The following is a 16,279-nucleotide window of genomic DNA, read 5'->3' as shown; positions in this document are numbered from 1 at the left end:
CATTTCGAGATCAATATTCAATTATTGGTTGAGTTGGCATGTTAAGAGTGTTCGATGCCGGTGCGGTTAAGTGTCGTCTATGGCCGAATCCGTTAAAAGTCAATCGCTCTCTGCATTGACGGAGGGGCAGCACGACGACGGTAGTACAACAGCAACAGCGGCGTCCTTAGTTAATAATACTACCACAGGTGCAGCAGCAAATACAAATCGTCGGCGTAACCACAACAACAACAACAACACTAATAATAATTATAATAATAATAACAACAATAACAGTAGCAGCAGTAGCAGTAATAGCAACAGCAGCACCCGTAAATCACACAATAAGAATAAAAAACGTAATACCAATCCGGCTGTCAGCTCCTCCTCCGTCAACGCCAGTACCATTAGCTCCTTTAACCGTCGCTCGCGCAGTCAAGGTCGCAGTCAGCAGAACAACAAGGAGCCGGAGTCACCACTGGTGTCCACCAAGCGATCATCCACCTTTCGTTCCCCCTCATCCCCGGCGCCCAGCTCCAATTCGATCTCCGGCGATCAGTCCGTTTCCCCAGGAAATCGCAAGCGCCAGCATCAGCAGAATACCAGCACCACCGCCGGCGGCACCACCAGCCACCAGACCACCTTCAGTCGCAGCAATCAACGTAAGTATCCATAGACTATAAGGCTATAAGACTATAAGGGGGCGGCACTTGAGAAACAAAATTGCCAAAAAACATAGTCCATTTGAGAAACTTGCAACATTTGACAGTAGTGCCTAGTGCCCTGGAGAAAATAACTAAAAATAAGTTGCCGAGAGAGAGTAACAAACGCTTTCATACATTTTTGACTTTTATTTATTTAATGATTTTGATAAAATATATTTCTTTGTCCAAAATTTCAAAAATCCAATCGTTTCTCCCTAACCCCCGTAAAAGTCCGTAAAAATTTAACAAAAATCCAAAAAAAAAATCCCAAAAAAAATAATAAAATTAAAAATCGAAAATATATAAAAGTAACCTACTGGAGGAGCCATCGCATTAACCTGTATTTGATCTCTCTTCGATGTCATTTTCAGCGGCGCCCGGTGGTGATCAGCTGGTAGAGCTCAGCTCGCCGTTGAAGAAGCGCCGCCTCCAGCCGACGGCGTCATCATCGCACAACAACAACAACAGTGTGGTGTCAACAGCAGGAACCGAGGCATCATCAGGTATCGAGGAAGGAAGCGTAACAGCAACTGCCGGCTTCACAGAATCCGGCAGTGACCAACAGCAGCAGCAGCAGACGCCACGCCAGGCATCCGGCGGTGATTGTGTGGCCCAGCGTACCCGTTCCAAGACCGTTTCTCCAGAGGAACTGCCGAGCACCAGCAGTGCAGCTGCTGCGGCGCGTCTCCAGCACCATCAGCACCACACCCAGCTGAGGGCCAGCGCCAGCTCCAGCAGTGTTCCTGCAGTGGTCTGCAGTCGTCAGAAGCGCAAAGCTAGCGGAGGATCGGGGTCTTTGGTCGAGGCGACACCCCAACGTGGGGCAGCAGCAGCAGCTCGCGCTGGACGCCCCAGCAATTTGCTGAACTACTATCGCAAGACCCGCAAGGTCAGCCACACGCGCTCCTCCCAGAAGTCGGAGAAGCAGGCGGCCGTTCAGGAGGAGGAGGAAGAGGAGGAGGAGGCCTCTGCCTTTGCCTCTGCCACTGCCACAGCCAGCTCTAGCGAGAGTCAACTGCAGGGATCTGTTTCTGGATCGAGCAACAGCAAATCGGGTGGAATTGGGAAGTGGAACAAGAAGGGCCTGCGCCACTTGCAACAGAATCAACTGGACACTGATAACGCCACCACATCGGAAGCTGGAGCTGAGGAACAGCAGCAGTTGGAGCAGAAGAATCTGGAAGTGGAGAATCAGTTGCCGGCCGTAGAGTCGGCTCTCAATCTTCCAGAGTCGTCAGCAAATCAGAGCCAGTCGGAGGCGGCGGAGGGCCAGTCCCAGTCCGAGGAGCAGGACGAGCGTGACGACGAGGAAGAGGAGGACGACGAAGAGGAGGAAGAAGAGGAAGAGGAGGAAGAGGTGAGCTTCTTCGAGATTGTTAACTCAGCGGACTCGTCGTACGAGGAGGACGCCCAGATTGTTGCCGAGGAGGACGAGATCACCGAGGAGGAGGACGTTGACGACGAAGAGGACGAGGATATCGAGGAGGACGAGGATATCGAGGAAGAAGACCTCTCAGAGAGCGAATTCGCCCAGCAGCTCATCGGTGAACTTGGTGGTAAGTGTCCCAAAGTGGATTCAAAGATTACAGTCATCATTATTCGTGCATCCATTAGTATTATTATCCATAACTATCCCCCGTGATAGAATCATTTGTATATTTTAATTTAAAATAATTTTGAAGTCTATCTGTTGTATGAATTGTTTTTCTTTTAATGACTAACACTCGTACTTTGTAACGTACTTTTAATATTTCTTTGTAAATATTGGTGTGTATACATTTTTATCGATAACCCGAACTAAGTCTTGTCCATCCCTAGTCATGCTTTCTATTAACTTTTCCAACACTACTTGTATGATCTCTGAATTTTAGGATTCAAACAATTAAAACACAATCTTATCGATAACCCGAACTCAGTCTTGTCCATCCCTAGTCATGCTTTTTATTCACTTTTCCAACACTACTCTTGAGGTTTAAAACAAATTTCATCAGAAATGACGACTTTAGTTAGGTGGTGTTTTGTGCATTAATTGCGCACTAAAGTTAAAAAAAAAAAAACAGCTGAAACTGATAAGAGTCTTTATTTAATAAAATAATTACGTTCTTAAATTGTGGTTTTTCGAAATTCGTACAGATTAAAGACTGTATTTAATTTTAAATATCCATTGTTAAAATTGTTTCTAAACTAGTTGGAATGAATTGCACTTTCTTTATACTATGTTTACCAAATGTGATTTTTATTATGTATCAGTTCGCACATTTCTTATCAGTTGGGGGGAAAATAAAAATAAAAATAAATATATATACTTTGACGAAGCATTTCTTCAACGAAGTGCCCCACGAGTGTCTGCATTGTTTTTGTGATTTTGATAAAAGGCGAAATGTTCACAATGCCAACGCACTCAAATTTTGTAGCCAGCAGTCTGAATTTGAACATTGCGCCGTCCAGAACAAGAATATATATACTGTATAAATAACAATACGTATATGCTGATTAAAACACTTTGGGTTTTGAGTGAATCTAGTGCTAGTTGAGGGACTGCCTGCCTGCCTGCATGTATGTAATTAACAACTAATTGTTGGATAGAAATCAATAGAATTAATTATTTAGGGAAAGTGTTCGGATCTTAGGCTGTGCTGTCACCTGTGGTCAACCTCTATTGTCATTATCACTGCCATTATACCCTTCCACCCACCAGTCCACACCCACACCAACACCCACACCCTATTTATTACTCAACTCAACCGTTGCCCTTTTTTTTTTTTTTAAATAATATATAACAAAGACGCCCACATTTATTTATTTATTATTTTAACCCTTCATCTATACTATTATTACAAATTATTTATGATTTTGTGCAAGAAACGAACAGTGTGTGCCCTTCCTTGTTGTTTTTATATATTTTTTAATGGGAATTTTTAACACTACACCACCGCTAGTGTTGGTTAACGACAACAACGTCGCCGAACAGTGCCGAAATTTCGATTATTTTCGAATTTGAATATTTTATTTTCAATTCTCCCTATTATTCCCTAAACAAAATCCAAACAAAAAAAAAATGTTTATTTTGCACGTTGTTGTTGTTGATGTTGTTGCAAATGTAGTTGTTTTCATTTCAAATCATTTTATACAAAACAAAAAAGTCAATAAAAAAGACAAAACAAATATTTATAAATAATAGCCAATGATTTCTCATTTTGATACAAAAAAAAAAAAAAAAGTGAAATTATACATCTCTTTTTTGAGTCGAAGAATATTTTTTAAATGCTGATGCTTGTGTTGTTGATGATGATGATGATGATGATGATGTTGTTGTTTTTGTGCAAAAAACAATAAACAAAAATGCAAAATAACTGTGATGTCAACAAAGGCAGCGTGAAGCAGAAACAGCAGCGGCAGAACAAAAAAAAAAAAAAGAAAAAGAGAATCTTTGCAGATAAAAAGAGAGAGGAGAAGAGAGAGAAAAGCAGCAGCAGAAGAAGAAGAAGAGGTAACAACAGAAGGCAACAACAAAGTGACAAAATAAACATTAAACAGTAGGATTTAATTTAAACACGGCCAGGGTGTGCGAGTGTGTGCGTGCTTAGTTTAGGGTGAGAGAGATTTTTGCAGCAAGAGATGCAACAGCAGATGCAGTTGCAGATGCAGAAGCGACAGCAGCAGCAGCAGCAGCAGCAACATCATCATTGTCAGCGACAGAAAGTCGTTCAGTCTCCTTCTGACTTTCCCTTGCCATTACCACCCACCACCACCACCACCACCTTTCTTAAAAAGCCAACACACACTGCGCTCAAAATAATCCTTTTTTTTGCATTACATTAAAAAAAAAAATACTGAAAAAAAAACAAAAAAAAAAGTCCAACAAAAACAATAACTAACTCAAGTAGTGTAGCTGCAAGCAATAACAACAACAAAAAATATCAATAAATAAACAAAAAACAAGAAAGGAAAGCTAACTTCGGGCGGAGCCGAAGTTGATATACCCTTGCAGTTCAGTCGCAGTCCGCTAGGTGGCGCCACCCATCTTATTTTATTAGATATATAGCGGATCGTTTATAGTCGGCCGATCCTTATGAAAATTGGCAGATCAGATTGTTTTCCCCAAAATAGAATCTGTACCAAATCCCATCTTTCTAACTTAAAAAACACCAAAGTTATGCCAATTTCGATCGTTCTATGACAGCTATAGGATATAGTCGGCCGATCCTTACGAAATTTTGTACATAAGATATTTTGGTCAAATATAACATGTGTAGAAACTCCCAACCCTCTAACTTAAAAAACACCAAAGTTATGGCATTTCCGATCAATCAGTTATATGGCAGCTATAGGATATAGTCGACCGATCCCGGCCGTTCCGACTTATATACTGCCTGCAAAGGAAAGAAGGGTGTGTGCAAAGTTTCAACTCGATAGCTTTAAAACTGAGAGACTAGTTTGCGTAGAAACAGACAGACGGACAGACGGACAGACGGACAGACGGACAGACGGACCGACGGACAGACGGACAGACGGACAGACGGACATGCTCATATCGACTCAGGAGGTGATCCTGATCAAGAATATATATACTTTATAGGGTCGGAGATGTCTCCTTCACTGCGTTGCACACTTTTGACCAAAATTATAAAACCCTCTGCAAGGGTATAAAAAAAAACAAAAACATGAATGAAAATATCAATGAATAAAGCTGTTTAACTGTTGTCTCCCACTACTCTCTCTCTCTCTCTCTCTACTCCCTTTACCCCTTTTCTCTCTCTCTATCTCTCTCTCTCTGACACATCCAAACAATCATGATGATTCGTGAAGGAGCTAACCACCAACAACAAGAACAACAACAACCACCACAACAACAACAACAACGTAATAAACAAGCCAAGAACAACAACAACAACAACGCCGAAGTGAAAACTACCACAAAGTCAACAACAACAGCAACAACGTCGTCCGGCTACCAACAACGTGCCGCCCCCCATGGACAGGGGGCGGGGCCAGGAGCTGCTGCAGGTGGTGGTGGTGGTGGTGGTGGGCAACAACGAATCACACGAGGCAACAATAGCAACAACATTGTTGATTATAGCATTATGCCAAATCTGACGACAACAGCAACAAACACGCCATATGCCTTGCAACAACAACAACAACAACCTCCGCCACAACAGCAACAACCACCACCACCTCAACTGCTGCCCACGCATCAATTTGCACACATGTCCTCCTTTGTGACACCCACAGGAGCAGCAGCAGCAGCAGCAGCAGCACATTATCCTCCAGCAGCCGCTGCTGCTGCAGCCGCCTACTATGCCCAGCAGCAGCAGCAGCAGCAACAACACCATCATCATCAGCAACAGCACCAGCATCAGCATCAGCATCCGCAGCAATACTATCATAGTTCTGTTGCAGTATTGCATCAACCACCACCGCACCATTTTACCTCCACAGGGGCAGGACCACCGCCGGCTCTCTACCAACAACAACAAGCACCGCCACAGCTGACCCGTTATACGGCAGGACCGACGGCGGCAGCGGCAACATTTGTACCGCCGCCGCAACAGCAACAGGTTACATACAATCAACAGCAGCAGCAGCAGCAGCAGCACTCCTCACTGCGACGGAGCTCACGTGGCAAGACGGGTTCTTGTGTGAGTTCGGCGGCAGCGGCACAGCAACATAGCACGGCTGCTGCTGCTGTACAACAACAACAGCAACAACAACAACAACAACAGCAGCAGCAGCATCAGCATCAGCAACAGCAACAGCAACAGCAACAACATCAGCAACAACAACCACAATTGCTGCCACCGCCTGGAACTTATCAATACCAACAAGTGGGTGGCAATACAGTTGTTGTTGCCGTTCGACAACAACAGCAGTTGCAACAGCAGCAGCAGCAGCAACAATTAGCCTTACACCAGCAGCAACAGCAACAGCAGCAGCAGCAGCAGCCGCATCATCAGCAACGTGCCACCCTCGTGCAGCCTGGTTTCTTGTTCAGTTATCGCAGCAATCATCCGCAGCAGCAGCAGCAGCAGCAACATCCCCATCCCCAACAGCAGCAGCAGCAGCAGCAGATCCATCAGGGCAACAAAGTGACACATAGCAGTGGTAAGAAGAAGATTGAAGGAAGATGAAGATTGAAGGAAGAAGAGGAGGAGGAGAAGAAGAAGAAGGATGAAGGATGAGAAACCGCAAGCAAAACACCATTAGACCCGACTCGAATTAGGGGAGAGGGAATGGGGTTAGACCCAACTGGAAGTAGGGTTAAAGGGGGAGGGGTAGCAAGGGGAGCAATAGCACTCACGCACGCACTCACGGGGCTGGGGGTGGTCCGCTGTACATAGTCTCTACATAGAAGTCTATATTTAGGATTTCCCATTCTCTTAACTTTTGGTGCTGGTCTTGGTCTAGGTGATAGATGTCCCCACACCCCCCACCCATCTTTGTAAAATGCACTGAGAGAAAATAATTAACCTCCGCACAGTCCTCCACCCCCACCCTCTCGCTCTCTTTCTTTCCGTCCCTTCGCCCGCTCTCATTCCTGCGTTGCTTTGCTCGCGGTGTCTGCCCCAAAAAAAAAAAAAGAACAAGAAAAAACATGAATAAGAAAATGAAACAAAAATAATAAAATATTAAAATATTGTTTTGCATTTATCTCTTTCTTCTCTGTTCACCACCACCACCACCACCACTACCACCCCACCACTCGTACACCCGCTCCTCTCCGTGTATCCTCTTGTCTGATTAGCAGCTTCGGATGCTTTAGCATATAGTTTGATGGCTCAACAACCGCCAAGTGGACCGCCGCATGCAGGTGGACAGCAACTGACGCCAGGTAAACAAATAAACAGTTAACATTCCACCCCCACCCCGCCTACATGCCACCCAGACATGCACTATCATGCCCTCCTCCCTACCCACATATGTACATACAAACACATGGTGACCCAGGTGGCAGCACAAATTCAATTATATTTTTAATCTGGTAACCCTTAACCCATCATAACCCTTAAACCTTAACCCTTAACCCTAACTAATTTCTGCATTTTTAGTTTATCTTTTTAGTTTTATATTTAATCCTATCCCATCACTAATCTTTAAGTTTATAATTTATTTTAAAACTTTAAAAAATTACTAACACTTTTGATTTGATTTCGATTTGATTTCAATTTCCCCACTACCACCTTACCCCCCTTACCCTGACAAGTCAAAACAAAATTTAAAAATGTTAGCCTGAGCCTTTCCTCTCTGTTCCCCGACATATATTTGTTTCATGTTATTACTTTACACTCCGAATAAGAACCAGATCCGATTGTTTCCCCAAACGCCATGTCGAACTATGATTTTAACGAAGAGTTCTTTGCCTTTCTCCGCGACGCGGCTTTAGGTGCCAACTCAGCTAACCTCAGCATTGTTGCGGCCGCATTGAGTGCCGCCCGTGACGTCGGCGGTGGAGGACCAGGTGGACCACCAGGTGGAAGTGGAAGTGGAGGAACGGCAACGGCGCCAGCCGGATCATCATCATCATCGGCGGCAGCCGGAGGTAACAACAGCGCGGTGGGCGCAACTAGCAGCAACAGCAGTGCCGGCCAACCAGCCAGCAACAATAGCGGCAGCAGCAATGTAACCCAATCGGGTGCTGCTTCTGGCGGATCAGGAGCAGGTGGTAGCGGTAGCGGCGCCACCGCCAGCACAACGAACAGTGCCAGCCAGCATAGTGGTGGAGCAGGTGCAGCCGCTGATTCGGAGAGCGATGATAGCGAAGTGGGCCGTTTACAGGCGCTGCTAGAGGCCCGGGGTCTGCCGCCACATTTGTTTGGAGCGCTCGGTCCCAGGATGACGCACATACTCCATCGCACCATCGGCAACAGCAGCAGCTCCAAGGCGAACCAACTGCTGCAGGGTCTACAGTCGCACGACGAGTCCCAACAGCTGCAGGCGGCCATCGAGATGTGCCAGATGCTGGTGATGGGCAATGAGGACACCCTCGCCGGTTTCCCCATCAAACAGGTGGTGCCGGCCCTCATCCAGTTGCTTCGCATGGAGCACAACTTTGACATTATGAATAACGCGTGCAGAGCCCTGGCCTATATGCTGGAAGCGCTGCCCCGATCCTCGGGTACCGTTGTGGAGGCAGTGCCAGTGTTCCTCGAGAAGCTACAAGTCATCCAGTGTATGGACGTGGCCGAACAGAGTCTGACAGCGCTGGAGATCCTGTCGCGTCGCCACAACAAGGCCATACTGCAGGCGAATGGCATTTCGGCCTGCCTCACATACCTGGACTTCTTTTCGATTGTGGCCCAGCGTGCGGCACTGGCCATTGCCGCCAATTGTTGCCTTAACATGCATCCGGAGGAGTTTCACTTTGTGTCGGAGAGCTTGCCGCTGCTGGCCCGTCTGCTGTCGCAGCAGGACAAGAAGTGCGTCGAGAGCGTCTGCTCTGCCTTCTGTCGTCTGGTGGAGAGCTTCCAGCACGATAGCCAGCGCTTGCAGCAAATCGCCAGTCCGGACCTCCTCAAGAACTGCCAACAACTGCTCCTGGTCACTCCGGCCATTCTGAACACTGGCACCTTCACCGCAGTCGTTCGAATGCTGAGCCTGATGTGCGGCAACTGTCCGGATCTGGCCATTTCGTTGCTCAGGAACGACATAGCCGCTACGCTGCTATATCTGCTAACCGGAAACGCTGAGCCGGCAGCGGCCAGTGCCAACCACGTGGAACTGGTGTCCCGCTCGCCCTCGGAACTGTACGAACTGACTTGCCTGATCGGCGAACTGATGCCTCGTCTGCCGCTCGACGGTATTTTTGCCGTGGACGCACTGCTGGACCGGCCGACCCTCAACACCCAGGATCAGGTGCACTGGCAGTGGCGCGATGATCGCGGCGCCTGGCACAACTACTCGACGATAGATTCCCGACTGATCGAGGCCGCCAACCAAAGCAGTGAGGACGAGATCAGCCTGAGCACCTTTGGACGCACATACACGGTCGATTTCCATGCCATGCAGCAGATCAACGAGGACACCGGCACCACACGCCCCGTTCAGCGTCGCATCAATCACAACTATGTGGCGCCTATGGCGGCGGGCCAGGATCTCTCCACATCATCGGCTTCAGGCTCAGCGTCAGCCAGCGGAGCATCCACATCGGCTGCAGCGGCGGCTGCCTCTTCAAATAATAACAACAACAACAACAATCCCCCGGCCAGCAGCAGTGGCCAGCAGAAGCGTCGGCCATCGTTGGATGCCAGGATAGCTTGTCTCAAGGTAAGGAAGCATCATAATTCCCTCTTCATCCCATTCTAATCCTTTTCCGTTTCTCTCATCGAAGGAGGAACGTGGTCTAGCCGCGGACTTTATCAAACACATCTTCAACGTGCTATACGAGGTGTACAGCTCCTCGGCCGGACCCAATGTACGCTATAAATGCCTGCGCGCCCTGCTCCGCATGGTCTACTACGCTACGCCGGAGTTGTTGCGTCAGGTGCTCAAGTATCAGCTGGTTTCCAGTCACATTGCCGGAATGCTTGGTAGCAACGACTTGCGGATTGTGGTCGGTGCTCTTCAGATGGCCGAGATTTTAATGCGTCAGCTACCCGATGTGTTCGGCACTCATTTCCGCCGCGAGGGCGTCATCTACCAGTTCACCCAGCTGACCGATCCCAATAACCCAATCTGCGCCAATCCATCTCCCAAGCCGCTAAGCACCACCGCCACGCCCTCAGCCAATGCTGGTGGTTCACAGAGCGCCCCAGCTTCGGCTAACAGCCTGCAGGTGAATCCGTTCTTCATGGAAAGTGCCCCAGGATCCTCGAGTGCTTCCACGACGCCCAGCAGCAGCAAGCACCAGTCGTACAGTGTGAAGAGCTTCTCGCATGCCATGAACGCCCTGACGGCCAGTGCCAAGGGAACTCCGGCTGCTGCCTTGGATGTGTCTGGAACATCAACTCCTTCCGCTGCGTATAACTATAGCAGCTCGGCGCCGTCTTCGTCAACGGCTGGAGCTCCTGCCTTCTTTGTGGCCCAGCAGGGTGATCCGCGACAGTACGTTCATTTCCAGCAGCCGGCGGCTCCACCACCGCCACCTCAACTGGAGTTGCTGCCCACCGGAGCCATTCAGCAGCAGGGCCAGCAGGTGTCCCAGGTTATATACCAGCCACAGCAGCAGCCGGCCCACCTAGTGGTGGCCTCAACCAGCAGCGCCGCCGCCTCGGCCTCCTCGTCCTCCTCTTCGTCGTCGTCGGCCACGGCTCTTCAGCACAAAATGACGGATATGCTGAAGCGGAAGGCTCCGCCCAAGCGCAAGTCTCAAAGCAGTGGGCGAGCCAAGTCGCGGCAGGAGGATGCGGCTGCAGCAGCAGCGGCAGCTGGCTCTGGAGCGCCACCCACGTCGGCTAGTTCGGCGATGCACGAGCTACTCAGCCGTGCCACAAGTAAGTTTCTGAAAAAAAAAAATAAAAAATAAACTGGTCCTAATTAATATTCCTTTTATAAACCAGGTCTTGGAAGCGGCACTGGAGGAAGAAGCACGCCCAGCTCTGGCGGCGGCTCTGGAAGCTCCAAGTCTCGTTTCAATGCCGGAAACTCAACCAACGCGGGATCGAGCAAGTCCTCATTTTTGGCTTCGCTTAATCCGGCCCGCTGGGGACGCCAGACGGCTCATCACCATCATCATCAGTCGCAGCAACAGCACCACGGCATGTCGAAGGACTCGGGTAGCGCAAGCGGATCAGGAGCCGGCTTGGCCTACACGGTTAACCAGCACGGCGCCGGAGGAAGTGGTGGTCTGAATGCCGCCGCCGTGGCAGCCAGCATCAGCAAGAGCATCTCGCACGCCAATCTTCTGGCGGCTGCCAATCGGGAGCGGGCACGGCAATGGGTACGCGAGCAGGCGGTGGACTTTGTTAAGCGCTACACAGAGCAGGAGGCACGGAGGAGTAAGGCAACGTCTGAGAGCGGTGGAAGCCAGAATACAAGCTCCGCGGCAGCCGGCACAACACCTCTGGCCACTGCTGGTAGCACCAATGTGCTTGAGCGCCTCTCAAGTATTCTTTTCAAGCTAAACGGCAGCTATCACGACTGTCTGGACGCCCTACTTGAACTGAAGACCATTCTGCTCGAAAGCGACATCTCACCGTTCGAAGTCAACCACTCTGGCCTGATCAAAGCCATGCTCAACTACATGACCAGTGATACGGGTCTGGTGGAGCGCGACGCTCGTCTGCGTAGCTTCATGCACGTTTTCGCCGGCCTACCGCTTGAACCCCTGCTCCAGAATGTGGGTCAACTGCCCACCATCGAGCCGATAGCCTTCGGGGCATTTGTGGCCAAACTTAATGGCTGTGTCACCCAATTGGAACAGTTCCCTGTTAAGGTGCACGACTTTCCGGCAGGACCCGGCGGTCGTTCCAACCAGAGTGCGCTAAGGTTCTTCAACACTCACCAGTTAAAGGTCAGTTCTGGGCTTCATTGTATTTAATTTATGACTAATCGTTTTTTTTTTTAATCCCCAGTGCAACCTTCAGCGTCATCCACAATGCAGCAATCTCCGCCAGTGGAAGGGCGGCACCGTCAAAATCGACCCACTGGCCATGGTGCAGGCCATCGAGCGGTACCTAGTGGTGCGCGGCTATGGTGGCATCCGTGCCGACTCTGATGACGACAGTGAAGAGGATATGGATGATAATGTCGCCGCCGTGGTCATGACCCAGGCTGGCTTCAAGCACAAGTTGCAGTTCACGATCGGGGAGCATGTCCTGCCCTACAACATGACCGTCTACCAGGCGGTGAAACAGTTCTCGCCGCTGGTCAGTGAACAGCCGGAGACGGACAACGAGTCGGAGACCCTGCTGGGCAATGCCAGTATCTGGGTTCAGCAGCACACTATCTACTATCGGCCCGTGGAGGAGGAGGCCGGTTCGGGAACTGCCGGAGCCTCTAGCAGCAGTTCGTGCAGCAGCAGCGGCGTGCAAAAGCAGCAGAGCACCTCGAGTTCGGCCGCCAGTTACGCAAATGCCTCGACCTCGTGCTCCTCGTCCTCGGGAGTGGCCAGTGGCGGTGGATCGTCCTCGAAGAAGGCGCATAAGTCGAGCAGCAAGTTCATGCGCAAGAAGACAGAACTTTGGCACGAGGGCATCGCCCCGGGTGTGATCTCGGCTCTGAAGCCGTTCCTCAGCAGCTCGTTGCCCGGCGATGTGGTGACTGTGCAGGACGCCTCCCTCGACGCCCTGTGCATGCTGCGTGTCATCCATGCCCTCAACCGCCATTGGGAACATCTGTACGGATGCGTCGTTCGTCAGAACATCATTCCACAATCGGAGTTCGTGCATCCCAAGATCACCGCAAAGGCCAACCGCCAACTGCAAGATCCACTGGTGATCATGACTGGCAACCTGCCGCAATGGCTGCCCCAGATTGGAATGGCGTGTCCCTTCCTCTTCCCATTCGAGACGCGTCATCTGCTCTTCTACGCCACCAGCTTCGATCGGGACCGTGCCTTGCAACGCCTGCTAGACACCACACCGGATTTGAATGCAGCCGAATCGTCTGAGCGTGTGGCGCCTCGACTTGATCGTCGCAAGCGGGCCATATCTCGGGCCGAGATCCTTAAGCAGGCAGAACATATCCTGCAAGACTTTGGCCATTCAAAGGCCCTGTTGGAAATTCAATATGAAAATGAGGTCGGAACGGGTCTTGGACCTACTTTGGAGTTCTACGCCTTGGTCTCTGCTGAGCTGCAGCGTACGGATCTGGGCTTGTGGAACGGAAGCGACAGTTACAAACAGAACTCTGTGACCATCGTGGATGTTGTGAAGGCAAGCAGCGCTGTGGTGCACATCGAGGACGCTCTTGAGGCCACCACCATGGATCAGAGCCCGCCGCTCGTTAGCAGTACCACCACCACCACAGCCACCATGACGGCAACCACCCGTTCCAGCAGCCGGTCGCACGTCTTGCGCAGTGGCGCCGGCCAACAGCCAACCCAGCCGGTGGAGCACAGCTCCTCCAGCACTGGCGCGAATGATAACGCTTTAAACATGATCATCGCACAGCAATTTAGTGATATCATCGCTGCGGATGCAGCAGCAGCAGCCGTAGCAGCGGCGGCAGCTGCAGCTACTGATAATCCAAGCAGTACCACCAACAACACCACAGCTAGTGTAGTGGAGCAGACAACCACGACAACTCAATCGGGAACAATGACCACCACCACAACCATGACGAGCTATGTGCACGCCGTCCACGGACTGTTCCCGCTCCCATTGGGAAAATCCTCAAAGCTACCCCAGATGACCAAGGCCAAGTCCAAGTTCAAATTCTTGGGCAAGTTCATGGCCAAGGCTGTGATGGACAGCCGCATGGTAAGTTACTGAAAGTCACTAGTATATTAGAGTTGATAATTAACATTATTTTTAAATATTCCAGTTGGATTTGCCATTCTCTTTGCCCTTCTATCGCTGGCTAGTCAATGAGGAGCATTCCATTGGCTTGGCTGATCTGATGCGGGTTGCCCCGGAGGTACAAAACACACTTGTACGCCTTCAGGACGTTGTCCGTCATCGCGAGTACATCCTGGCTGATCCAAACATTGATGCCATGGAGAAGACCGAAAAGGTAACACTATATAGCTTTCCTTATATGTATTTTTATACAAAAATGTATATTCCTCTTATTAGATTGAACAGTTGGACTTGGACGGCTGCCCTATTGCGGATCTGGGCCTTGACTTTGTGCTACCTGGCCATGCCAACATTGAGCTGTGCCGTGGTGGCCGTGATACTCCGGTGACTGTGCACAACTTGCATCAATACATCTCGCTGGTCACCTATTGGTTCCTAATCGAGGGTGTCCAGAAGCAGTTTGAAGCCCTGCGCGAGGGTAAGTAAAAATAAATAAAGTTTCTGGCAAATAACTAACCTTACGTTTCTTTTTCGCAGGCTTCGATTCAGTTTTTCCGATCCAACGACTGCGTATGTTCTATCCGGAGGAGCTGGAGTGCGTATTCTGCGGCTCTGGCAGTGAGCAACAGCAGCAGCGGTGGGACGTGAAGATGCTGCAGGACAGCTGCCGCACGGACCACGGTTTCCACCAGGAGTCGCAGGCAATACAGTTCCTGTATGACATCCTTGCCTCGTATAACCGCGACGAGCAGCGCGCCTTCTTGCAGTTTGTGACAGGATCGCCGCGTCTCCCGACTGGCGGTTTTAAGGCACTGACGCCTCCGCTGACAATCGTGCGAAAAACGCTGGACGGCAACCAGAACCCCAACGACTATCTACCATCTGTGATGACATGCGTCAACTATTTGAAGTTGCCCGACTATTCGAGTCGTGAGGTGATGCGGCAGAAACTAAAAGTGGCCGCTAACGAGGGCAGCATGTCCTTCCATCTTTCCTAAACCAATGCGATAAACACTTCCATCGACCACATCTGAAGCAGCTGGCATCAACTAGCATCAACTAGAAACTGATAGATATGAAGGAATATACATATATGAATCTATATTCAAATCGCCACAGAACCCCCTTAAATGTCAGCTGCTTCGGTAATCAGGAAAAGCATCGTTTAACTGGATGGATAATTTTTGTTGTGTTGCCGTCTCAGCCGTAACAATTTCACTTATTTTTTTTTTTTCGAAAGTTACTTTCGTCGCGCGCGCTACTTAGCGCCTCACCCCACCCTTTCTTCTCTCTTGGCAAGCGCGCGCCATGCTAAATTTCAATATAAATATATAATTATAATATATTTTTTATTACCGAGTTTTGCAAAAAAAGAAGAAACCCACAACGAAAGAGAAGAAAATAAATTCGCATTCCCATCGGGAATTACCCAAGAAGGAGGTATAAGATGAACACCAATCATGGAGAGAATCGATGCTTCACTTCACCACCCCATATACCTACCTACTACCGCTCTCCCTCAAAATGTTAACTTAAATAAATTGAATAGTAAAAATGTATCCGATTATTCAATAACCTAGCATTTTTTTCGTATCACACGAGAGCACAGAGCCAGCTTTTTGTCGATTCTCGAGCTTTGTGTTCTATCTAGTTGAATTTGTTTAGTTTTTTTTTCCATTGTATAACCCATTCTTTTGTTTCGTAAGCTAATTTTAAATGCTTTTTGTAATCAAAGAAATATTTCATTAAGTTTTTATTTGTTATGTTGAACATTTCTCTCTGGCGTTTAACTATGAGTTTAATTAATTTGTAAGCATTAATTGCATAAACGCTTATTAGAAACACAAACGAATGGATAATATGTAGATGGAGGAATGGTTTATGGAGTAAATGGTATTTCAGAAGCGAACCAGGACAAAACTCGTCATTATTTTCGTAGAGAAACCCCTAATGGAAATTATCTAAGTAAAAATCGCCCACCCTTACAAGTTACACTTACCGAATTCATAATATATTAATCATATTGATCTTTTCATGCCTACAAGCAAATTAAAAGCAAATTTTGCAAGCTGTGTTAAAAAAAAAACAAAAAACAACAAATTGAAACAAAATATAAGAATTAATTAGGATATGTGAGAAGTAAGAAATGCCATCGATAGGCAAGTGGGAGGACTTTAATTTGAATACGCATAAAATGAA

General features: G+C 48.6%; 1 protein-coding gene and 1 long non-coding RNA gene across 6 annotated transcripts; both read left to right on the top strand.

The window, feature by feature from the left end:
* Nucleotides 1-70: 70 nt before the first annotated feature.
* LOC6498885 (E3 ubiquitin-protein ligase TRIP12) lies at nt 71-15,639 on the top strand. Of its 5 annotated transcripts, none has more exons than XM_032456320.2 (11): nt 71-641; nt 1,055-2,239; nt 6,126-6,788; nt 7,432-7,515; nt 8,068-9,947; nt 10,012-11,113; nt 11,180-12,132; nt 12,194-14,041; nt 14,106-14,294; nt 14,357-14,558; nt 14,618-15,639. In XM_032456320.2, exons 1-11 carry the CDS (start codon nt 80-82, stop codon nt 15,076-15,078), a joined length of 9,129 nt encoding a protein of 3,042 aa, XP_032312211.1. In that variant the 5' UTR covers nt 71-79; the 3' UTR covers nt 15,079-15,639. The 5 variants fall into 5 exon arrangements, with proteins under 5 accessions (XP_032312211.1, XP_032312207.1, XP_001955743.3 ...); XM_032456316.2 differs by having other exon boundaries at nt 7,429-7,515; XM_001955707.4 differs by lacking the exon at nt 6,126-6,788.
* On the top strand, nt 2,246-4,545 carry LOC123258394. Its single transcript, XR_006508052.1, has 2 exons — nt 2,246-3,239; nt 3,294-4,545. It is a non-coding gene; the product is annotated as an uncharacterized LOC123258394 (long non-coding RNA).
* Nucleotides 15,640-16,279: the final 640 nt, after the last annotated feature.

The sequence above is a fragment of the Drosophila ananassae genome, chromosome 2L, assembly GCF_017639315.1.
Source record: "Drosophila ananassae strain 14024-0371.13 chromosome 2L, ASM1763931v2, whole genome shotgun sequence".
NCBI classification, from domain to species: domain Eukaryota; kingdom Metazoa; phylum Arthropoda; class Insecta; order Diptera; family Drosophilidae; genus Drosophila; species Drosophila ananassae.
This window is presented reverse-complemented; position numbering and strand designations above follow the sequence as displayed.